The sequence below is a fragment of the Carettochelys insculpta genome, chromosome 1 (genome assembly GCF_033958435.1).
Source record: "Carettochelys insculpta isolate YL-2023 chromosome 1, ASM3395843v1, whole genome shotgun sequence".
Classification (NCBI taxonomy): Eukaryota; Metazoa; Chordata; order Testudines; family Carettochelyidae; genus Carettochelys; species Carettochelys insculpta.
The window spans coordinates 377,678,160-377,702,643 of record NC_134137.1 but is presented as its reverse complement, the minus strand read 5'-3'; the positions used below and the strand labels follow the sequence as shown (position 1 = coordinate 377,702,643).

At 45.1% G+C, this 24,484-nt stretch overlaps 1 protein-coding gene across 1 annotated transcript; it reads left to right on the top strand.

Annotated features, from left to right (window-relative positions):
- The first annotated feature begins 10,756 nt into the window (after positions 1–10,756).
- Positions 10,757–24,120, top strand: NET1 (neuroepithelial cell transforming 1). The gene is made up of 10 exons (XM_074976160.1): positions 10,757–10,995; positions 16,847–16,954; positions 17,765–17,932; positions 18,716–18,778; positions 19,546–19,642; positions 19,783–19,859; positions 20,187–20,444; positions 20,702–20,872; positions 21,601–21,787; positions 22,133–24,120. Exons 1-10 carry the CDS (start codon positions 10,903–10,905, stop codon positions 22,531–22,533), a joined length of 1,623 nt encoding a protein of 540 aa, XP_074832261.1. The 5' UTR covers positions 10,757–10,902; the 3' UTR covers positions 22,534–24,120.
- The last annotated feature ends 364 nt before the right edge of the window (positions 24,121–24,484 follow it).

The following is a 24,484-nucleotide window of genomic DNA, read 5'->3' as shown; positions in this document are numbered from 1 at the left end:
GGCCAGGGGAGAAGCCTCTCTCTTCCAGTTGTGGCAGATCCTTGCTGGGCTCAGAGTACCACAGCTCTCTGCTGGGGCCAGAGAATCCCACCTGTTCTCCAGCCCCAACAAGGAGCTGCTGCAGGCAAGGGAGAGATGTGCTGCACCAGTCCCAGCAACCGGACCAGTTTAAGAAAGGGGCTTTAGGGCTGCTGCCCATAAAGTGCCTGTGTTCTGGGCAACCCCTTCCTGTGTGGAGGAGGCAGCTCTGTATGCAGCTTTTCCTTCCCACCCAGGGCTGAGCCAGGCTGCTGTGAGCACCAGGAAGCTCTGTCCTCCCAGCTCCCATTGGCCAGGAATCATCCTGAGCTCCCTCCCATACTCTAACTTCTTCCTACACCCTGCGTTGCAGCCCTGAGCCAACTCCACCACTCTGGCTACCTCCCTGACGCCCAAGTCCTCAGCTCCCTCCTGCATCTAACTCTTGCCCTGAGCCTTCTCCCACCCTCCAAACTCCTTCTCTGTGGTTTAGAGCCCTCTTCTCCACCACAAAGGCCTCATCCCCAGCCTCACACCAGAGTCCTCATTTCCATCCCCAGCCGGAGTCCCCTGCCATTAGCTGAACCCTTGGCCCCACCCTTGCCACAAATTGTCCATGTGCAGAATGAATTTTTTCGTGCGCACCAATATGGAGGTGGTGTGTCGCACATCATCACTGTTTGAGTGCACATAACAAAACTCATTCCACACAGTGACAAAAAATGCTGTCAGGCACTAAGAAAGGGAAGCTCAGTAGAAGCTGATCCCATGCTCTCCGGGGCTGGACGTGAGTCTAGCCACACGGAGGACAGCTCACCCCCTCCAAATGGGAGCCAGGCCCCATCTTCCGCTGGGCAGGTTAGTCCTCCCAGGGACATGTCTGCCACTCAGGTAGTGGCTTGAGAGTTCAGCACCTGGAGATGCCAGAGACACAGGAGGACCTGCTGGAGGCTCAGAACATTCTGTCCTTCCCAGTGCCACCAGCTCCAGGGATGGAAGCACCCAGGTTAAGGGGTGAGCCTGCTCTTTCAGCACCTGCTCGTGACCTGCCCTCCTTCCCCCGTGCCACCAGCTCCAGGGACGGAAGCACCCAGGTTAAGGGGTGAGCCTGCTCTTTCAGCACCTGCTCGTGACCTGCCCTCCTTCCCCAGTGCCACCAGCTCCCGGGATGGAAGCACCCAGGTTAAGGGGTGAGCCTGCTCTTTCAGCACCTGCTCGTGATCTGCCCTCCTTCCTCAGTGCCAGAGTTCTGACAGGAAGGAACTGAGAAGGGGAGTAGCTGACAGCACTTCCGATATTGCACCATACATGCACCATTCCAGTGGGCACCAGAGCTGGTCCCCATGGATACCAGTAAGGGAAAAGCTTCCAGCACCAGTGTATGTGGCAAGCACATGCCCAGCACAGCATGGACATGAGCAACACATCATAAAGAAGACCCGATACAGAAAATGTAACTGTCTTTTCTGCAGGAAGGGAAAAGCCCCACAGCCCAGAGTTAAACGCTCTCACTGTACCTTTTATTTACCTCAACTTTTCACGTTATCTTTTAAAGATCAGATTGTCTGTGACACGCTTCCTAGGTCATTGTGGAGTCACGCCTACAAAACACACTTCAACCCCTTTTCAGAAATGTATTGACACAGATACTGCTTGTCTTTAAGTTGTGTGTATTTAATGTGTGTACGTGCCTTTTGACACAATTGGCACAGGTTAGAAAATTCTTTAAATCATCTGAGCCTTAAGTTGAGGGCAAAATTTCCCCCAGCATGAAGCAACTTCAATTCCTAAGTGCCTTAGCCATTTTAGAAAATGCCCGACATTTCAGACTACAAGGGTGTGAGTAACAGGGTGCTACAAAGTGCTGCGCTGTAACTCTCCTGTGTGGATGCTGTGGGAGCACACTAAGGCCAGGTCTACACTAACAACAAGGTAGAATTAAGATATGCAACTTCAGCTACATTAATTATGCAGCTGGAGGTTGACAGTGTCCTGGCTGGCAGTGGTGTGCCCAGTGTAGGGGCTCATCAGCCTGGCTGCAAAGGGTACACCCCATCGGCCACTATACATGGTGGCATCATTGTGTCCCCCACAGGGAGCTCCTGGGCAGGGATGTAGGTGCCCTCCTCCATGTGCTGCCCCAGCCAGGAGTTGCGTAGTACCTGGACGTTGTGGGCTTGCCCAGACCAGCCCACGCAAATGTCACAGAACCGGCCCTGGGCATCAACAAGCGCTTGGAGCACCACCCAGTGGTACCCCTTGCGGTTTATGTAGCATCCCGCGCTATGGTCCAGGGCGTGGATAGCTATGGGGGTGCCATTGAGTGCGCCGAAGCAGTTCGGGAGACCGAGAGCTGCGAATCCCCCCATGGCTTTGTCCAAGTTGCCAAGGTGGACGGTCCTCTGCAGGATGTTGCAATTGATGGCCTGGACCACCTGTAGAAGGGGAGCACTGATGTGGGGCCTGCACATTGGGGAGGCCCCCCTGCCGGCCCTTCCCAGGGTGGGTGTGGGGCCCTTGTCTGACTTACTTCCAGGAAGACGGCTCCGATGGTGGCCTTGCCCACCCTGAAGTGGTGCCCCACTGAACGGTGGCTGTCTGGGGTGGTGAGCTTCCAGAGGGCAAACTCCACGCGCTTCTCGACTGGGAGCACGGGCTGCATGTCGGTGTGAGCCAGTGACACAGCTCCAGGAATGTCTGCTGTGTCATCCTGAAGTTCTCAAGCCGCCTTTCATCATCCCACTGGCCCAGTACCAGCCTCTCCCACCATCTCCACTGCTGGGGTGGCTCCAGAGGCACCGTGGGGAATGGGGAGCAGCGGTTGCCCCGTTGCCAGGGCCTGCAGGACCCCTGTAGGAGGGGAGGTGGGCCCCAGGGCATCCACCATTTCAGTTGAGGGCTTCATTTACAGCGTTTACTGTGACTATGAAGACCCACACGAGAGTGACAGTCCTTGCTGCATCTCTTGCAGATGTGGTGGGTGTGTGGCAAGTCCTTAGTGTGCTTTCTGTGCGCTCGCTTCTCCTCTGCTAGCTGTCTGATCCTCATCTGGCCCTTGTGTAACCCCGCCTCCATCTGCCGCGGTCGTCTGCTAGTTCTTCCCAGTTGTCCGGCTCGATGTCTACCTCTCTGAGGTGTCTCTTGCCGACATCTTTGTAGCGCAACTGGGGGCATCCGGGAGGTCATTTGCCAGAGGCTAGCTCACCATACAGGATGTCTTTTGGAATCCTTCCATCATTCGTCTTGTGGACGTGGCCAAGCCAGCGGTCCAAGTCTCACTGCCATAAAGGAGGGTGCTGAGGATGCAGGCTCTGTAGACTTGCATTTTGGTGTGAGTGTACAGCTTGTTGTTATTCCACACTCTCTTACTTGCCTGTTCAGGGGCTGAAAAAAAGTGCTTGAAAATAAAAGTTAAAACTAGCCCTTCTGAGATTGACTGCTAGTCAGTATCACCCCTCCCTATCATGTTTGAGACTTAGCTTTGCAGGAGCTTAAAGCAATTTATGTAAACAAATTTCTGACTTGTGGTAATTAATACTTTTGCTGTTGAGACCAATTTTATGTTTTATAAATGTCTCGGATTTCTCCAGTAAAGTTCTTCTAATGTTAGCAGGATGGAAACTTCATATCCTGGGATCTAGGATCACAGATGGGAAGGTTTTGGTAATGGGCTGCTAACAGAGGTCTCAAACACTAATTTTAATTAAAAATTGAAGAGCAAAGAAAATGTCTATACTAGTTCATGTGTGTAGACTATTTGTAAGTGTTCATTTTTATTCATTTCCATTATAATTATAGAACCCCCCGCATCATACCAATAAATTTAGGATTTGTGACTGCATATAAACACTTCTTGTGACTTAGTAATCTCCTGATGTGTCATAGCTACTTTTATCTCTTTTCAAGTATACGCCTCTAAAGTTTTGACCCAGAATATAAATATCTGCAATGGAATGTTAAACACACAGCATTGAGAATAAACAGTTGAACTGTACAGATGATGCTGGCTGACTTTGTTCAAGTTATAAAAATACAAAGATGCATGAGATTGAATGTTAACAAGTTCTTATTTATTCAAATGATGTGTGTTTCCCATGGCTGTGTATATGAGATGTTAAAAATAACTAATTAAACCCAATATTTTTAGCTGGGATTCAGCATCTAATAAACTGAGATTAAGCTGAGTTATTTTTGTTATTGTGGACTTTACATTTTGAACATAAAATGTTTATTTAGCAAAAGGTTATGGATACTTCCGTTTTCCTGGAGACTTTTAAGCCAAACGTGATAAAATGCTACAGGTTCTCTTGTTTGAAAAAACTGGATCCCGTTGTTAGCTAAGTAACATCCGCTTTCACTGCGCCCATGGTATAAAGGAACCTATGAAGCTGAAAAATCTGGCCAATGAATCCCCACTGTTAGAGGAGCTCCCTATTGCACAAGCCCTACCCACCTTCTCTCACAACCACTGATATAATGAGTGGAACTGAGACTTCTGCTATTTGATGCCTAACTGCCAGAATGGCTTCTTAGGGCTGCTGAATGTGAGTAAAAAATGCCCTGATTTAAGCTGCATAGTCAATGTGGTTCTCCTGACCAGGCCCAGAACGTAAGAAGGTGTAAAAGTGACATTACAAGTCCTCAGGCCTTGTTTTTATATATTGCTTTGCATCAGTAGAGCTCAAAACACTGGCAGTCTTTTTTTAAAATGCAGTTAGCCTCACAGCATCCTTGTGAGGCCAGGCCATGCTGTTATCCCCATTCTAGAGCACAGCAACACTGACACACCTGTACAAAATCATCTAAATCAATCTATGGAAACAATTTGAATTACACAGCATAGTCCTTCTTCTGAATAGTGTGTCTAGATCGGTGGTTCTCAAACATTTTGGCCCACGGCCCTCCCCACTCAATACAAACATTTCCTCAGACCCCCAGCCAACCACCCTTGAAGGCAATATGCCTTCACTTATCTCTAGGTATGTTATATGTTAAGTAATTCATATGAGGCTAATGGAACATAAAAACATAAATATGCACCTAGACATAAGGGGGCAGCTATTTAAATATTCAAGATTTAATTTAAAATGTCCACAACAAAAGGTTTCAACACTGTGTTTATTGATGGGAGGGTTTGGGGACCTTTTTGGGGGTTAGAGCCACTGCCCCACAGAGAAATTAGTTGGGGTTCACACTAAAGTGAGAAGCAAGGGGGGGGAAAATCCCTACCCTCATGGCTCCCAACTGAGACACCTCACTCCTCTCAGTTTGCAGCCCCATGGGGTTGGGGAGGAAGGACTGAGGTTCAGGACTGCTCTCAGGCCAGATTGATTTTTCTCGGGGCCCAGGGCTAGCAGATTTTGTAAGCTGCCTGAGGTTCTGAGGTAGGGCATAAATGAGGGATTTAGTGTGTGGGAGAGGGCTTCTGGTGGTGGGAGGGTGCAGGAATTGGGGTGGGTTAGGGGGCCGTGATGCATGATCTCAGCTGTGGGGAGGTGCAGGATGGTAATGAGGCTTGCTCACCTGGCTCCAGGCCTCATGCACAAGGAGCCATGGTTTGCCCTCCAGCTGGATCCAGACCATGAGGCTTGGAGCTTCCCCATTGCATAGAATCATAGAACAACAGAGCTGGAAGAGACCTAAAAAGTCCATCAAGTCCAGCCCCCTGCCGTAGGCAGGACCAAACACTTCACATCAGCCCACCCAGGGCTTTGTCAAGGCGAGATTTAAATGCCTCCAGGGATGGAGACTCCACTACTTCCCTGGGTAGACCATTCCAATGCTTCACCACCCTCCTGGTGAAAAAGTTTTTCCTAATGTTCAACCTGGACCTTCCCAACCGCAACTTGAGACCATTGTTCCGTGTTCTGCCATCTGTGACCACTGTGAACAGCCTCTCTCCAGCCTCTTTGCAATCTCCCTTCAGTAAGTTGAAGGCTGTTATCAAGTCCCCCCTCAGTCTTCTCTTCTGCAGACTAATCAGTCCCAGTTCTCTCAACCTTTCTTCATAGGTCATATGCTCCAGCCCCCTAGTTATTTTGGTCACCCTCTGCTGGACCCTCTCCAGCGTATCCACATTCTTCCTATAATTGAGGGCCCAGAACTGGACACAGTACTCCAGGTGCAGCCTCACCAAAGCCGAAAAAAGAGGAACAAGCACTTCTCTGGATCTCCTGGCAACGCTCCTCTTGATGCAACCTAATATGCCATTAGCCTTCTTGGCTACAATGGCACACTGTTGACTTGTGTCCAGCTTCTCATCCACTACAACTCTCAGGTCCTTTTCTGCAAAACTACTACCGAGCCAGTCGGACCCCAGCCTGTAACAATGCTTGGGATTCTTCCGGCCACAGTGCAGGACTCTGCACTTGTCCTTATTGAACCTCATCAGATTTCTTGCAGCCCAGTCTTCCAATTTGTGCAATGGGAAGCCTGCAGTGGTGAATAGGGCTGGAGTGCCAGTGTGGGCTCCCCACTGCACCAAGAGGGGAGGGGCAAGCCAGCAAAGTGGTCATGGCCCACACTTGGACAAATGACCATCTAGACTAGTAGTTCTCAATGTTAAATTTACTTCCACTAGCTTGGTGAATGTTGGGTAAGAACCGAGGCCCAAGGCAATGAGGAGTGCTTGCAGTTTGCCCAAGCATTATTGCTGGTGGGAAATATCGAAACAGCTTTCTGTATTTATGAGGCGTTCAGAAATCAGCCCAGCCATCGCAATGGCAATTGAGAGCTGCATGCGGTTTACCTGGCAGTGTTTAAATATCAGTATTCTCAACAGAAGCGCCATAAAAATACATACGCCTGGAATGTTTCCCAATAATGTGTCATATAAGAAGGCAGGCAATGTGCCATGGTAGATTTTCCATATGTGTCACAGTAAGATCTTTACATTTCCATAATATGACATAAACATGAGTACATCAGCCTTGAGTTCCATCACCCCCAAATCAGACCCAGACACAAGGTGTCACGCAGAAAGGCATGCCACTGAACAAGGAGCGTCCTGCAAAGGGATCACATGCTTCGGTAATGTGTGGCCCTGGGCCCTTTCTCTGAGGGTTGCATAAGAAGAAATATATAGCACTAGGATGATGATTTATGTAATACTTTCTCAAGTGTTTTCAAGATGCAGGACATTATGTTCTAAGTTTCTAATTAATAGTTTAGGTACCTGCTCTGGTCTCTGTGATTCCATATAATGCTTCCCCTTGTTCAATCCCATCATAACCCTTTCTTTGTTAACTCTCTTCAGTTCTTAAACGTTTAAATTAATAAATGACTTCTCCTACCAGCAAGGAGAAGCTACCCTTGGAATTCCTCGGAAGCTGGAATCAGGACCAATAGGGCTCAGTTTCGACTCCCTCCAATTCCTGACTATACTTTGCTTGTGTCTACACTAAGCAAAGTAAGTCGACTGCAGATATGAAATTTGAGCTACGGCAATTGCATAGCTAGAATCGATGTATCTGCACTTGGCTTACTTGGCCATCCTTACTGTAGAAGGTCGTCAGGAGTGTACAGGGGTAGACCATGACCCCCTCGAGGTTGATTTCATATGTTCCCACCAGACACATGAAATCGAACCCTAGATGATCAACCGTGAGCAGGTTGGTCTTCTGGGCTGGTGTAGGCATAGCCTTGCTCAGTAAAACTTTCTTGCTATGCAAAACTACTTGGGTGAGGGAGAAATTGGGGATGGTGCGAAGCTTAAAAAGAGTTAATCAAACTGAATATCTGAGGAAAAGATGTCTCCTTGCTCCTCGGCAGAGTGCTTCATTGGGAGACTTGTTTTCTAGAAGTGGCAGACTAAGTGGAGGCACTAAATAGAAACAAATTACTGAAAATGAACATTGCCATTTAAATGAGGTAGCTACCAGCTGGGATTGTAGAAATCCTGTGGCTCTGCTAGAGCTCCTCACTGCATCTCTAAAACATCTGCTTTAGGAATTATTCTGGGCAAGAGCTACTGCCTCTGATCTAGCAATAAGACTAGATGTTCACATCTTCATCCCTTCTGGCCTTAGAATCTGGAATCTATTACTCTTGGAGCACACAAGAATCCTTCCATAGAGAGTAGCAGCATCTGCTCTGCTCCTGCATTAAAGTGAAGCACGGTGAAACAGGCAGGGACGCTCATGTTGGGAGGAGATCTCTGTAAGGGAGTAACAACGTGGAGAGTGCTGGAGAGAGCAGAACATGGAAGGGATTTGAAAACACAGTGGTTGCCCTTCCAAGTTGGGAATCAAGGCTGAAGCGTTGCTTTCTAGGCCTGTATGGCCTGGCAGAAAGCTCTACCTATAGCAGCCACTGTCTAACTAGACTGAAAAATCAAAATGTTAATGGCCAGTGTGTACTGGGAAAGGTTAGCTGGGGTAGCTAATGCTGGTAACCCTACCTAGTGTAGATGCAGGGGACAACGGCAAAAAGGTGATATTGCTGGTATTACTTATACAATTTTGTCAAGTCAAATAAGCGGCACTTGTTTAAAAAAAGGCATTTTTATGTTGGTGTAACACATTAAGGCTTTCACTGGTATAGAAATATTGCCAAAAATCACCCCTATCTTATGAAGCTGCTAGTGTAGAGTTGGCCTGTAGGGGCATGGAAGAGCTTAAGCTGGCTTCTTGGCTTCCTTTTGTTGTATGTAATGCTGACTTTTTAAATATTCCCCCCTCCCAACTTCAGAAATATCAGACCGTTCCTGTTCATTTGTTTCTGAGCAGGCACCTGGCCCGGGAGCTTCCTAAGCGTGTGAAATTTTTCAGAGTTCTCTTACTCCAGCTGTTAAGCACTGTTGGCTCAATAGCTATTAAGAAAAGATGAATTGGAAACAGAGGTTTTAAACAGTCTTAGTAGAAACCCCAGCTCTGAATTGCTCAGGCTTCAGTTGTTGGTGTCTGTGATGTCAGAGTCCCTGTGGGTCTCCAGTTGTTTGTCAAATCTGCTGTGAAAATCAGTGTAAGAGGTTCATTTCTCAGTTATTCTTGTTTAAAAGGCTACATTTGGGGTGAGGGGAGGGGAACTTTCCAGACATTCATTATAAACATAAAAAATTGCAACCGCTCTTCCATTACCCACAGAAATTTCCATGCAGCCTGCCAGGTGGGAAGAAACTGGTTTGTCTCAGTCGGAGGAGGGGTATTCCTGATGTATGGTCTCCAGGCTGGAGGTGGGAAGCGGTAAATCTTGAGAGAGACCTGGACAAAAAGAAGTGGAAGGACAAAGTGGGGGTGTAGCAAAAGAAGTTTGCAAAGGTCTGTGGGGAGGAGTACTTCATTTTGTTGCAGTCCAGTTGTTAACTGGATGGGTAGTTGAAAACAGCCATTAATAATCCCCTCTAACCTGTTGCTGCTTACCCTTTCCCAGTTTTGGAGAGGGTGGGGAGTGAGTGCCATTAAGGCACCTCTTACCAGAGAGAGGAAGTGGGTGCTCTTGGAATTCCCAGCTGCCTGGGCATCAGGCTGACCAGCAGCATAAGCAGGCTTTTCAGGAGGTGATTATAAATTCATCAAGCCTAACATTTTTCTTAACCAGCCCAGCTGCAGTGTCAATTGGCTGTATAATCCAACCTTCCCTTTCAGGGTGCCGCCTATCTGCCTCTGGGGATTTACCCTTGCTACCTCTTTATTTAGTGCAAGAATTCCTTCTTTGGAAGGCTTTTCTAACACCTGCCAGCAGTTAAATAGGGGGCACACCTTTCAATCCCATTGAAATGCATTGGTTAGGACCTTGGTGTGCAACCAGTTCTGAAGCAGTAGCCACTATAGTGACTACTTTGCTATAGCGAACTAGCCAGGTTATTCTGAAAATCTATTTATTGTTCAAGCCAGCGAGCTACACTCAACCAGCCAAATAGCCAGGTCACCAGTCGGCACCGTGGCTGTGTCTACACTAGCAAGTCCTGATTTAGAAAATCAGGGCCTCTTCCAAAAGATCAAATGTAGCCTCCACGCACAAAATGCTCTCTTTCAAATTCATTTTGCAAGCAGGCAGTGCTTCTTCCAGAGGCTGCCTTTGAAACGGGCCTTTGCCCACGAAAGCTGATACTCCAAAATATCTGTTAGTCTATAAGGTGCCACAGGAGTTCTTGTTTTTCCGAAAGATTGTTTCGGGGAAAAAAGCACGTGTAGATGCTCTAGGGGCCCTTTGTTCGAAAGAATGGTTGTCATGGTGTCAGACTTTTCGACCCCTGGCCTGTTGTTTTGAAAGCGGGCGGGGGGCGGGGCTGTGTTGATGCTCTCTTTTGGAAGAATATTGCTCTTTTGATCTGCTTTCGAAGATCACTGTAGTGTAGATGCGGCCCATGAGATTCGGACTTTTGGATGGAAGGGACAAAGTAGGAAACTGTCTCCAGTCACAAGAGCTCTGATAATTGACTTGGTGTAGCATCATCTGCCTCTGTTTTAGGAAACAATCGAAAATGCTGTCACAGCTGGCTTAGATCTCTCTGTTAGGAGCTAAGATTTGTACTACTCCAGCCAAGTACTGGTCTCTTAAGCGAGCAGAGCCACTTAGTAAAACTTGTTACACTATTTAATGTCCAAGGGGGAAGAAACCAGATTTTCAACTCTTTGTACAAAAGATTTCCTTCTACAGTGTGTAAACTGAGAGGCGTAGGTGTGTCATTTAACTATGTTAACAAATGATACAGGACTGCATGGGAGCACGCCCCTGGACCATATGTCCCTGCCCCTCCCACTGCCTTGAGGTCTGCCTGCTATGAGCTCTCAGCCCACAACGCAGGCAGTTCTAGCCCAGGGAAACATGAACCAGTCTCTCCAGAAGATTTCAGATCGCTCCGGCGAGGAGTTTGTAGTAAAGTAGCAGCAGAGGCAGTTGGGAGGTGGATTACAAGGAAAGCGCTTGAAGGCAGGAGACAGCATGGTAGCTCATGATGAAGTTGGAGGTCTCCTTCCTATCAAAAGGACTATTCGAGTTATAGATGCCCAGAATCAGTCTTTCCGAGAGCAAGAGGTGAGGCAGAAGGTTTAAAGATGACCCTTTCTGGCACTGCTGCTTGGATCCTCTTATCTTTGTGTAATTTATGGTTCAGTTTGAAATAGTATGAAAACGGCTCCACTTTCAAGCAGTTTCTTGTTGAAGGTTTTGTCTCTTAACAAGCGTTATTAACGTTTTTTGTGTTGAAAGATGAATCCTTTTTATGGCAAAAGTATTTCAGGAATTATCTTGCTATGCTAACGCTGAGGGGGGGCGAAGGAGCCCATTGTGCCAGACACTCTACCAGTACAGCCCTAAAAAGTGAACAGGCTACATAAAGCTAATGGGTACTGAGTCCATTTGTTCTGTACAGTTGAAGGCATTAGGTTCAGATTTCCAGCTAGAAGTAGACTCCCTTCAGTTAAACCAGGGACTTTGGAGCTTGCCCTGCCTGTTACAGATTGAACATTTGTTTGTTTATTGGTGTACATGGATTAATTTTTAATTTTTATTAGACTTTTGCTTTAATGACCATTTTTGCAGAACTGCAGTCAGGAAAACTTCCATGGTTGTTGAGGGAGACCAAGGAAGTAGCAAATTGCAATGAAGAGGTCTGACCTTTTTTGTATTCTGCCAAATTTGTATTTTACACTACTCCTCTACTAGGAAACAGTTTAAACCATGCCTTGCTGTCTTTGGACACTATGCTTACACTGGTCTTTATTTTACCTTTGACCTCAAGGAGTTATATCCATAAATTACTTTGTGGCGAGTGAAGTATCTTTATTTTTGCTACTGTAACACATTATCAGCTCTTTGGAATGCAATTCAAGACACAGCATTGAGAGTTTTACATGTGTTTTATTTCTGTTAGCAAGCAGAAACCTTAAAACATTTTTAAAATATTCTATAATATAAATTATTACATATAATTTCCATATAAATTTTAGTTATAAGTTGTCAAAGTGTGGTATTTCTTCCTGATCTTTATTGTAAGTTTAAGTATTTTGGAAGAGGTTTTTAGTACTTGCAGAGGAGCATAAAATTAAGAGCTTGTGATCTCTGGTAGTTTCAAGTGGGGTTGGCTTTTTTGTTTTGTTACAGTGACCTTCAGCACCTTGAGATTTAATTCAGCACCCTGAAAATTAATTTCATATTGTTTTTCTTTGTGTTTGTTTTTAGTATTTTATTAAATATTAAGGAAGATGTTCCTAGCTCTTGTACAAACCCATAAATTTATGATGGGTAAAACTTTGAAAAGCACTGCAGGGATTTGTTAACTGAGATGCTTTTCAATCACTTCAGTCACTTTTAAAGATGGGAGTTAGGCACCTAAATCCCTTAGATGCTTTGTGGAAGATTCTGTCCTATGTGTAAGGGCTTGATCCTGCAGCAGTGTATGCCTCTGAGTAACGTTGCTCCCATGAGTAACCCCCTCAGACTCAATGGGATGAGTAAAGTTAAATGTGTCCTCACAGGATCAGGCCGTAAAGTGACTTGGTTTGTTCCTTCCAAAAGACTGTTTCTAAAATCTTACTGTATAATGGCTTGTGCGTTATTTCTTCTTTGCTGCTTTGCATTTTTTTTAATTCCTGTTAAGGTGTTGACTGTCTGTAAACAAGTAAGATTGTATGGTTTAAAAAAAACAAAACAAAAACGCTTTGCAGCCTGAATGTTGGGTGAGTCGGTCCCATTGCATTCCTGGAGGATTAGTGCATACCTTGTGTGACTCAAGGCACAAGTCCGATAATCCAGTAGAAATGTGCTGCCTGCGGTATCACCTTGTTAAAAGAGGTACCTTTTTTAAAAAAAGGTAAAATCTGCAGTAAAAGCCCATTGGACAGAACACATCCTAGTGAGGGTATTTTTAGTGTCAGTTTAATAGAACCTATAACCTTGCTTCAACTAAGGGATCACTTCTGTTGCTTCATAATATATAAGAAAAACTGAATGCTGGGAGAATTGTGAAATAAATCTGACTAAACCAGTTTAAGAAATAACCCTATATCACATCCTAGTATATAGTTATAAGTTGCATGATGCTAATGAAGGTAGGTTGTGTGCTGGACATTTAATTATTGTTTTGGTTGTGGATGTCCAGTAATGACTCTAAGTACATTTTGGTGTTTTATGCCTGGTGCTCAGTGGCTATCACCAGCCTTGGAGTCCTCTGTCTGCCAAACAGGTATGGCACAGCGCTTCCTTTTACACTAGTAAAGAAGTGAGAAACAGTGGTTTAGTTTCTGTGTCAGTTCAGTACTTGGCTTTGCTGAAACTTGGCCACCTATGGTTTGAGATTTGGACAGCTGTCTGCTATGAACTGGACTGAGACCAAGCAAACTTATGTCACGTAAATTTTCAGGTGACCGTCACATAGCAATTACCTCATCACTGCTGACAAAGACCATAGTTGACGTAAGGAGCTCAGTTGCTTTTGAATCTCACTGGTAACAATTGGCAGTAATTGGTCCTGTGAATATTTTTTTGATTTGTTACCATCTTTTCCCATGTTTGCATGTCCATGTATGATTTTGTAGGTAGAACGTATCACTACGCTTGATGACATAATAAATGGGCCACGTAACAAAAAAATAAAAAATCCAGTGAAGGAAATGCAATACAGAATGCAGAATCTTAACATTTTAATTCCTTTCACACTGGAAAATAAAAACCACTTTGCACTTAATCAGCTACAGACTGTGGCCTTTTAAAATAGATCTGTATTTGTGAAGGAAAAGCATTTGAAAATTCCTAATTGTTGTCTGCCTCTTTTTGCTTCTGAATGAAATGTGAAAGCATCAGATTCAACCTGAAATCTTTGCCTGCCATGTCTGGCCCAGACATTTTTTGTTGTTGTTGTTGGGGGAAAAAAAAAATCCTTGGAGAACTTTTTTTCAAAAGGAAGCAGACATGCTGTTAAATATTGCAGCACTGACATGTAATTAAAACCCAAGAAAGTTCAATACGTGGTAATCTAATCTTGAAATAGTTGATTTTCTGTAAGTAGAGCTGCCAACATTGGCCCTAAGCACTGTTTCCAAATGCAGTACTTTCAAATAGTAGTTCAATTGCATCCTAACATAAACTCCATTAGTTTTAATGAAGTTTACTTCTGAGAAATATTCCCCAATGTGGAATAGCAAGATTAACCCAAAGCTGAAATAGGGATGTGAAAGCATGGCAAAATGCAGTGTTTTATGTTTTGAGGAAGGAAAACAAGTTTTTGCTAAACGGAGTTTGTGGTGTTACATTAGTTTCTGGTTTCGGTGACTTTTCTCTGCAAGGCTCTCTGGCTTTGAATTACTTGGCGGAGCTCATGTTTTACCTAGACAACTTTCTGATTGCGCTAATTCATTACTGGTGGTAGTTTGGGCAATATTCTTTCTTCTTTGCCTTAAAAGGGTGCTTTGGGGTGTATGGCTTTATTCTTTGCTTAAGGAACCGAAGAAGTGCTTCTGCGGCTTTCACTTCATGCTAGTGTTCGCATGTCTGTTTCTATCAATTTTAGCTGTTCTGGAGGGTAGTAATTTATAAATCCATTCAAACAGGGAGCCTCTTTGTACTGGCTTCGCAAATGGAAAGGAACGCCTTCTGGCAGACTTGGTGCATATGTCACTTCTGTCTTGCACAGATGTGCTGCAAAGGCATTCACATGTGTGCATTAGTGCATATAGTGTGTCATTGTGTCTCATATCTGGGAAGGATTCTCCTTTGACCCTTCAGCAGAGTGAGCTGAGAAATATTATACAAACACCCCAGCTGAAGCAGTGGGATTTCTTAAACTATTCATTTCCAGTGCTGCATTCTTCCTCCTCATTTCGTGTATTTCTGTCCTTGGTAGAGCTGCGTATCTGGCTCCTGGCTGTATTACATTCTATTTATGTTCCTCAGAAGTTCTCAAGCCTTTCTTAACTTCTGCTCCTTCAGTCTGCTACTTTGATAATTAAATAGAACTGTAGAATCCACTCCTCTGCTCCCTTCTTATAATTCATTAAGATGCCTTTGCTTCCAAAAGTATGGCCAGATCTTTGTAAATATTTGAGTAATACGTTTGTTGATAGGCTCTATGTATTTAGTACTGTTAAGTAAGTCCTCTATTGCAAAAAATGGTCACTGGGACAAAACTAGTTCATTCAGCATCAATGAAACAGATAACCAACTTCCTGGTCATAATGTCCTTTTGTTAGCAGCTCTTTCCTGATATCGGTAATATCTTAATTGTTCTAAGATTGTTAGAATGTGGTGTGTGTAGATGTGGTGTGAGCCATCTTACACTGTGGTGAAATTCTTTTCATCCTATGATTTGATTTCTCCGCTCCTTCTGAAAATAAGCGCTGCTTTTTTCCCCTACAGCTCTAAAGGCTCCATTTATATCTTCTCTTAATCATCTCTTGCTCAATACCGTATATAGAAAGGTAACAGTTGCTAGTCATATTGTGGCCTCAGCCTGATCTCCGTTACGTAGATTTTACCCCAGTGTAACTTTCCTACTTTCAGTGCACTCTTCTTCATTCCCTCTAGGACAAGTGTGAATCACATCCCGCCCCATAAGTGCCTTGTCTTCTTTTGGTTTATCCCTACACAGAAGCAGACAGGCATGGCTTTAGGTACTTTCTGTGCAATCTGAGACAGGAAACCAAGACCAGAGGGGCCCCCCTCTCAGTCACTTACGTAACCTTTTCCTTCTCTACCTTTTCCTCTTTCTACTTCATACTGAAGAAGAGTCCACCATAATTACCCCAGCGTGGGGGATAAGAACTTGATAAAAATCCCTAATTAGGTTAACTCACTATATGTTGTCTAAATCTTCTTTTAAAGGAAACATACAAACAGTATCAGTGTGATCAAGTAGTCAGTTTCAGCAATGCCCCTTGCCTGGGGAAGTAACTTGCCATTATTTTTATGCATACAGAATATGTGCCTGGTCTTGCAGTTTCTTTGCTAGCCTCAAACTTTCATTCCAGCCTTGCCTTTTACCCCATTGCACATATCTTTCCTTTATGACAGTTACTCTTAATCAGGAATCCTACGTTGCAATTACCCTAGCTTGATTATTTTATGAAAATCATATCTGATGTTAAGAGCCTCCAAACTTCAATGAGATGATAACTTTCCAGCTGTGGAGGGCCTCCACTGAAAAAGAGAACGTTAATATGTATTGACGACGCTTGTTGCACAAATCAGTGCTCTGTAAAATCAGCAAGTTTGCTTTTCCAGGTTAAATTATCTGAAAGAGACTTTGTCATTTCAGATAATATACCCTGGGCTGAAGGCTTTCAGTTTAATCAGCTGTCTTTCGCCCCCCCCTCCATATTTACCTGCCCTCCCCTGGAATGTTCAGCATGTAATACATCTGCCATTTGGAATGTTAGCTACATAAAACTGCCTTGTGCTCTGGCTGTTCTCTACCTCCCGGCTCCAAAACAAAGTAATGGAAAAACTCATTCTCCCTGGGAGAAAACGTGCAGTTCTAACCTCATCTGGTGTAATTTTGCCCTAACTCAATCAGCAGGGTGGAAACAAGTCACCCCAGCAGTGGCTCACACTAAAGGGGTCAAACTGTTCACAAGACAAGTGGAGCCATAGTGAGCCTTACCTATTTACTGTTCAAAACTAACCTGAACTTCCTGCTTATGATGGATTCCATTACCCCTGCCTCTTGCGATGCTGACCAACTGCTTTGCAACTTAAGTGAGACCTTCAAGTTTAAATATCGACAGGTTCAGGTTTGACTTGAAGAGGGAAGGCTGCTTCAAAGCTTTACGCTTTCCTCTGCTTTGAAACTGCGAATGTGTTTATGCCTTAAACAAGCCTGAGCAGCATTGATACGCGAAGGTTAAGTAAACCACATTCCATCCAGTGTGTTCTTTTTTGTTTATATTTACAGGAACCAAGTAATAAGCGGGTTCGGCCTCTAGCTCGGGTCACGTCATTGGCAAACTTGATCTCCCCTGTAAGAAATGGTGCAGTCCGGCGTTTTGGTCAGACAATACAGGTAAGGACGATGGAGGCAATGTGCTGTGTGGCATTGATGCCGTAATTTCTTGGCATCTCCTGGGGAGCTGACACATACCAAGTCAGTGCACCGAGAGGAGCTGCAGGTTCCTAAGCCGCCGCAGCTCAGGGTGAAAGACACTCCCTTGAATGCATATCTGAGAAGTAACTCTGTAAGTCATAGGAGGTCCTTAAATGTAGATCAGATCTGCCTCCTGTAACGCTTCTGAGCCACTCCAGCACATTGGGAGGGGTGGAGAGTTAAGACTGTCAGCTGAATGCTGTTTTATTTCGGTAGTGTAAAATACAGCTTTCATGTTTAGCAAGGGGAAAGGAATAAACTGGCTTAAAAGGAGAGAGTCAACCGGTACCCAAATCAGTGCATATTCTAGTAATTAAGGTAGGCATTATGTACAGTGGTGTGTGCTTAGCTGCAGAGATACTCTAGGTGAGGTCTAGAACCCAGGTGTAGTGGCATTGTGAGTCACTAGAGCAATGCTGAATTAGCTTGTTAGCATCAGTAGAACCCAGAGATGCATCTCAAAACTAGATTTCCATCTGGCTTTTCCGCTCTCCCCGCAGCAGTTCTGGTTCACAGTGTGGTGTGAGGGATAAGAGAAAAAATCTGGCAGTGACGGATCAGGCTGACATTAAGACTAGTTATGGAATCCTCCTTTGGCTTGAGAAAAGCGTCTCCTGAGCATATCTTCCTGTTCTAGGCGGCAAAGGAAAGGCAAAGGGGTTAGGAAACACCAGCGTACAGCCACAATACTAGAAATAAATGTTTCTTTCTTCTTCCCCCTTGCAATAGTCATTTGCCCTCCGTGGTGACGGCAAATCACCTGGCTGTTCCCACAAGTCATGTAGCAGACCTGCTGCTCCGACGCCTCCGAAAAGAAGGAACAGCGTACTTTGGTCCGAGATGTTAGATGTCAACATGAAGGAGACTCTGAGCACCAAAGAAATTAAACGCCAAGAGGTAGGCAGTCCAATAGCTAGGAGGCACTGGGCACCGTTAGTTGTCCTGTTTGGAGGAGGAGGAAGTAGATGAAGTGGGAGGGAGAAATTGATTTGCGTTATGGGGATTGTACTCGGCAATGTGCCCTGGCTTCAAGGAATTCTGTTGCTAAATTGGTTATTTACGTTGAGTCCAACTTCTGACGCCTGAAGGAGCCTCGTTTTTCAGAAGGTGGTGCCCATCCAAAATCACCGGTCACTTTTGAAAATTTAGGCCAGAGAGGTGGAGCTTATGGCCAAATTTCTTTCCTTAAAAATGCCTGACAATGGGTGCAGGACCAAACAGCGAGGCCTTTATATACGTCATTTTTAGGCAACACTCCTGTTGACTGAGTAGAAACTCAGTAAGGAATTTTGGGATTTTGACCTTAGTCAATCTCTGCACTTTGTATGTGCAGGTAGCACGTGAGCAGGTTCTATTATTTACTGTGGCTGTGAGTTTCTAAGCTAGCACACAGTCCCAGGTCACACCTTCCTCAGCACAAAGGGATTTACTTTGGCTGCAACGTGCAGGTGGCACTCTGGAATTCAGCGAGCAGAACCCTTGCTTGTTTCAGACTGCTCATAGGCTTTGATTGTTACTCATCCTGAGCGGTTTTTGTCACGAACTGAACAGCAGCAGAGGATAACACACACAACTGAGCAGCATGCTTCCATGCAAAGAGCAGCTAGACTTAATTGCCTGCTTTGTGCTCTGAAGTGAGGCAATAGCTCAACGTCCCCCCGCCCTTTCTCTCTCTCCCAGGCAATATATGAGCTGTCCAGGGGTGAACAGGATTTAATTGAAGATCTTAAGCTTGCCAGAAAGGTTAGTATTTTTCCTCTTTTCTTAAGGTCAGTGATCACATCTAAAACTTAATGAGGTCATCTTTGTGTGTGCAAACAGGTGGATTAGCACTGTGTTGTGAATCCACTGTGTATTGCGTTAAAATGGTGACCTCAACAGGCTAGACTGGTACAGAAATGTACTCTTCAGTAACCTAGTTCCCCAAACATTACCTTTGGATGCTCTTTTGCTCCTAAACCTCATCTGGGGAAGCAGTTTAGGTATTTTAGAGTTTTCTTCTTGTTTTCTTCTCTTGCGGGGTCAATCCTCCTTGGGTGGATCTTGGTGTAATTTGGCCCTCTTCCTTGACAGGCTGTAATGGGGTTCAGGGGTCCCCAAGCACTGCACCCCGTCCGCAGGCAGGAATGACTCTCACTCAGCAGGTAGAACAGGAAGTTTATTAGGCGACAGCAGCCCAGTTTCTCACAGAAGAGTCAGTGCAGCAGTCAGAGACAGTCATTCCAACCCGTCCTGGGGAGAGGAGCCCGAGGGGTGCCCCTCTGGGGTGTGGCTTCCCCCCTCCTCAGGCTGGCTGCCTTCCAGCTCCCTCTCCCCCCAGCATCTAACTGCCGCCTCCGATTCAAAAACCCTCTTTGGCTCCTCCCTCCTCTTTGTTCAGGGCAGAGGTGTTACCTGCCAGCCCAGGTTATAGCCCCAGGGTCATTCTTAGCCACTGGGAGCTGCTCTGCTTGTCTCATACACATCCAGCCTGAGTCTCTCACATGCACTCCCCCCACTCCATCACACAGGCTTACCATGATCCCATGCTGAAACTGTCTATCATGGCGGAGGAGGAACTCACGCACATATTTGGAGACTTGGATTCGTATATTCCTCTGCATGAAGGTAAGAGCTGCTACTGACTTTTCAGTGCAGTGCCTTGTACAATGATTAAAAATCTTTATTTTCTCCCTAAAACCCCAAAGGCTCATTAAATCAAACCTGAGGCGCTTGTAGCAGTTCCTGTGTTTGCTTGTATGTTTCAGACTTCTTGGCAAGGCTAGGAGAAGCAACAAGACCTGATGGGACAGTAGAGCAGATTGGGCCCATCCTTGTGAAGTGGGTGAGTGCACATTGGTTATTTATTCTACTTAGGTGACACGGAAACCAGGCATAAAACTGTGGTGAATTTTAAATGAAATTAGAAGTTAGAAGCCACAAAGCAACATGTTCTTGTTGCCTTCAGCTAAAAATCTGCGTGAAATCCTGGTTACGCTGAAGTCAATGGGAGTCCATTGCACATATGCAATTTAAATCTTTAGTTCATTTTAAGTTAAAACCAAATATTCTGTTAAGACATAGTCAACATGCATAAACCTGCCATGTTTCTATGGGTCACTGGTGCCCTCCAGAGAATCTAACTACCGAATCTTGCTCTGTTGTCTGTTAGTTGCCAGGACTCAATGCCTACAAAGTTTATTGCAGTAACCAGCTGGCAGCCAAAGCTCTTCTGGATCAGAAGAAGCAAGACCGCAGAGTCCAGGACTTCCTTCAGCGCTGTCTGGAATCCCCTTTCAGTCGCAAGCTCGACCTCTGGAGCTTCCTAGATATTCCTCGAAGTCGGCTGGTGAAATACCCACTGCTCTTAAAAGAGATTCTCAGACATACACCTAAGGACCATCCCGATGTCCCAATTCTGGAAGAAGCTGTAAGTAATGTGAAGCTATTTCATAACCATATCATGGGAGTTATTAGAAAGCTCCTAAATCCTCAATCATGGAAGGCTGTGGTTTTCACAGCAGGCCCACTCCTGCAGTGGGAACTCGGTGAAGTGCGGCAGGTGATTTCTCCTGAGCTCTTACACGGCAAGCCACTTATTACAGAAGACCTCAAAGTATGGGTAAATGAAAGCCTAACTCCTCTTCCGCACACCCCTCCAAGCTTTTAAACCATTATGTTTTATAGATCTCCATAATCCAAGGAGTCCTGTCTGACATCAACTTGAAGAAGGGTGAGTCAGAGTGTCAGTATTACATCGACAAGTTGGAATATCTGGATGAAAAGCAGAAGGACCCTAGAATCGAAGCCAGCAAAGTGTTGCTGTGCCATGGGGAGCTGAAGAATAAGAATGGGCAGGTAGGTGGTTTTGGTTTATTGATGTCCTGTGTTAATTTAAAACTCCCCCATCCCTGCCTGAGGAGAAGGATAGATGTCTCCGTTTGTTAGCCAGAGCAGGGCAGGGATTGTTTAATCCCTTAGCCCCACTTTCAGAGGGTGTTGAGGAATCCAAGACCCATAACAAGAGAATGCATCTGATGTCGGGCTTTATTTTAATTATCCAGGAAAGCTGACTGCTGCCAGGGTTTCTAAGGGCTTTCCAATGTTGCAAAATCATTAGCATAAAGCTCCCAAAGAGAGCCTGCTATGCATTTAACACTCAGTCAGAAAGGATTTCCTGCCTTCACATTTACTTTGATGGTGCTGTAACTTTCCCAGTGATGTAATCTGGCCTTGAGCTCTCCCAAACAAATGCTGTCTGCACAGCACTGCTAGAGTGGAAATGAAGTGACAAAGGTTTATCTTCTCCCCGAGCAATCTTAATTACAGCAATGCCCCATGGCAACTGCCTCAGCTTTGCAACAAAGAACAGCCGACATGCCCAGAGAGGAGAGTCAGGCCTGGAGTCTTAGGAGAATATCAGGGCCAGGGCTATAAACGGGAAATAGAATTTGCTGCACGTAGGTCTGACAGAAGATCGTTTAACCGCCAGCCCGAGGAAGGTGGCTGTTTTTGAACCACGGCTTTTAATCTAAGACTGTAATGTAAGTGTTCACTCAAGGCTTGTCTGTTTTCCCCTCCTTCAGAAGCTGTACGTTTTCCTCTTCCAAGACGTTCTGGTTTTAACCCGACCAGTGACTCGGAATGAGCGTCACTCCTACCAGTTGTACAGACAGCCCATCCCAGTCCAGGAGCTGGTGCTGGAGGACCTGCAGGATGGAGATGTGAAAATGGGAGGGTCCTTCCGAGGGGCTTTTGGCAATTCAGATAAAGGTACGAAACGAGCCGCTTAGTCCTGGTTAGTAATGTGCCTTGGTCAAAGCACTTGGGTACGTGACTTGTGTTAAGCCATGGCGATGCCTTAGTAATTCTTGTCCGCGCTGTTATGGCCCCTTCAGACAGTAGGCAGGAAATGCGAGTGACATTACACCCTCGCCTCTGAACTATGTCTGACGTTAAGTGGGTAGACAAACTGCTGTGCATTCTCCGTTCAGTGCATATGTTTCAAGAAATCCCTCCGTAACCCAAGCTGTTCCCCGGTTCAGGACCGCAGTCTCAATGGAATCCTTAAGTCCTAATTTGCAGCACTGATTTTCTTTCTCTTACGCTTATCTTTAGCTAAAAATATCTTCCGAGTTCGGTTCCAAGACCCCTCCTCTGGCCAGTCCCACACGCTGCAGGCCAACGATATCTTCCACAAGCAGCAGTGGATCAATTGTATCCGAACAGCTATTGCGCCCTTCCAGCGGACAGCTACTCCCACAGAACTGAAGGAGTTGCCCGAACTCAGCGAAGAATCGGAGGAGAACAACCCATCTGCCTCCAACGTCAGAGTCCCAAGGAGACAGCCTGCCAGGTCGGGGATAGTTGAGATGGAGCTAGACAAACACACAACAGAGTGTTGCTCCATTATGGACACAGAAGAAGCCAAGAGCATGAAAGTGCACAGAACGCAGTCTGGGCAGAAAAGAACAAGAGAGAAACCATTAAGCAACAAAGGGAAAGAAACATTAGTGTAAAAAGAGCCCAGGGAGTCCCTAGCGGAAGGACTGTTTATTTATAAATAGTGTGTACATTTTTCTTTTTGTAACGTGGGCCTGATTGCCTTACTCTTCTGAACATAAACGTCTTGTCTGTTGTTTAAAGGCAGCTACTGGTGTGCAGTTAACACTGTTGAGCTGGGGTCTGTTTTTTGAAGCTGGTAGAGCAACCTGGATTCAGATTTTTAGGGTGAAAGAAAGGAGGACTCAAAAGTTCTCAAGTTTTTGGCCGTTATTTAATGGCACACGTGAAGAGTAGACTTCCGTTTTCTAAAGCAGTGTTTTGGTACCATATTTGAAACTGGAAAACATCACGTAACCTGGATAGGTGATAGCATAAAAGTGCTCCCATGAGGGAAAGCCAGCACGTTTCAGGCTATGGAACAGTCATAACTTTTGGAGCAAAGTTGCAAAAGTTCTTTTTGGCTAGGACTTGCAAAATTGTATTGTTGCCCTTGTGAGGTGTGTGCTTGTGCAGTGTTTGGTTATTTTCATTCATGCAATGCAGTGTTTTGAAAAACAGACCCCAGGTTCAATAAGTTTTCCATTTTACCTACTGGAACTCTTCATCTTTTTTTTGCTCACTGTACATTCCTCCATTTCATTTACATAACCTGCCAGGTATTTAATTTTTATACTTTAAAATAGTTTTCTAGAACTTTTTGTTTTGTATTTTAATTATTTCAGTGTATGGCTTTGTGAGACTTTGAACTTGGCATTTTCTTTAAGTATTTGAGCTTTCTTGTTCAAAAATGTCTTTCTGCTTGTGTGTGTATATGTTTTTTTTCTATTTTTTCAAGTCAGTTCCAAGCTTTGCAAAATGAAACCAAGCCATAGTGTTTTGAGCTGAAGGCAATAAAGGAAGGCAACTCACTCAGGGTAACATTTTGAGTTGGTCACAATAAGCAGGTTCGTGGCTTGGGTGTGCGCAAAACTACTGCAAGAGACCTGTGTTAGGAAGAGCTGAAGGCTTTAAGAATGTCGCAGAAGGTTTGGGTGAAGTGATGACAATGGCAAATAGCAGAGAAGAGAAAGTTTGCTTGGTGTCAAAATGAAGTGTCCAAATTCATGGGAAGATGGGCAGTCCTGGAGGCAAACACAAGGGTATATTGTATGTCATGGACAAGTGGAGAAGAGAAGGAATCGGTTTGATGGGGAGAAGAAATGGAAAGCGAGTATTAAGAATGACAAGTTCACACATTTTGGTGGCCTTAACAATCATAAGGCTGAGTGAAGATAACTTAGGAAGTCATATGCTGCAAGATGGCACAGGGGAGATAGACAAAGCGATAACAGCTGCAAACCAAATGCTAGGGTGTTTCCTTTCATTAAAACAGTAACGAAAGCGCATAATGATGGCAAAGCATTACATGAAATCAGCCGTAAGTCGTCTGTGACTCTGATGTAAAGAGCTATTGTGTGCGAGCTGTTGGACTGGCAGTAATGGAAATAGGAAGAGAATGTAAATAGACACAGCCAAATGAGTGGTTCTCTGTAAATGTACTGTACAGATTCAAGTGCCAAGTACAATTAAATTCCTGACAGCATCTTGCTTGTATTGTGTGTGTTGAAGCAAGGGGGAGATGTGGAAATAACCCTGAATAAAGCCATAAATACCATGCCTCACCCGCCTGCCGCCACTCTCCCCCTGCCCCAGAAGTGTTCCTGTTCCAGCATATGTTACTGATTCAACAAACCCTCCCTCACGTAAGCAGACCCGCCCAGAACAATAGGGCTGCTGGTGTACAGGAGACCTGCTCACATTCCAAAGGGTTTTATAGAACAAGGTGCTATAAGAAGGGACTAGGACACATTGCTGTAGATCTGCAAGCCCCAGTGTCATTGTCAAATGTACCTAACCTGGCTTGTGGGCTCTGCAGCTCCTGGGAGCCTTTGCCGGTGGTGGTCCACGGCCTTGCTCCAGCGCGCA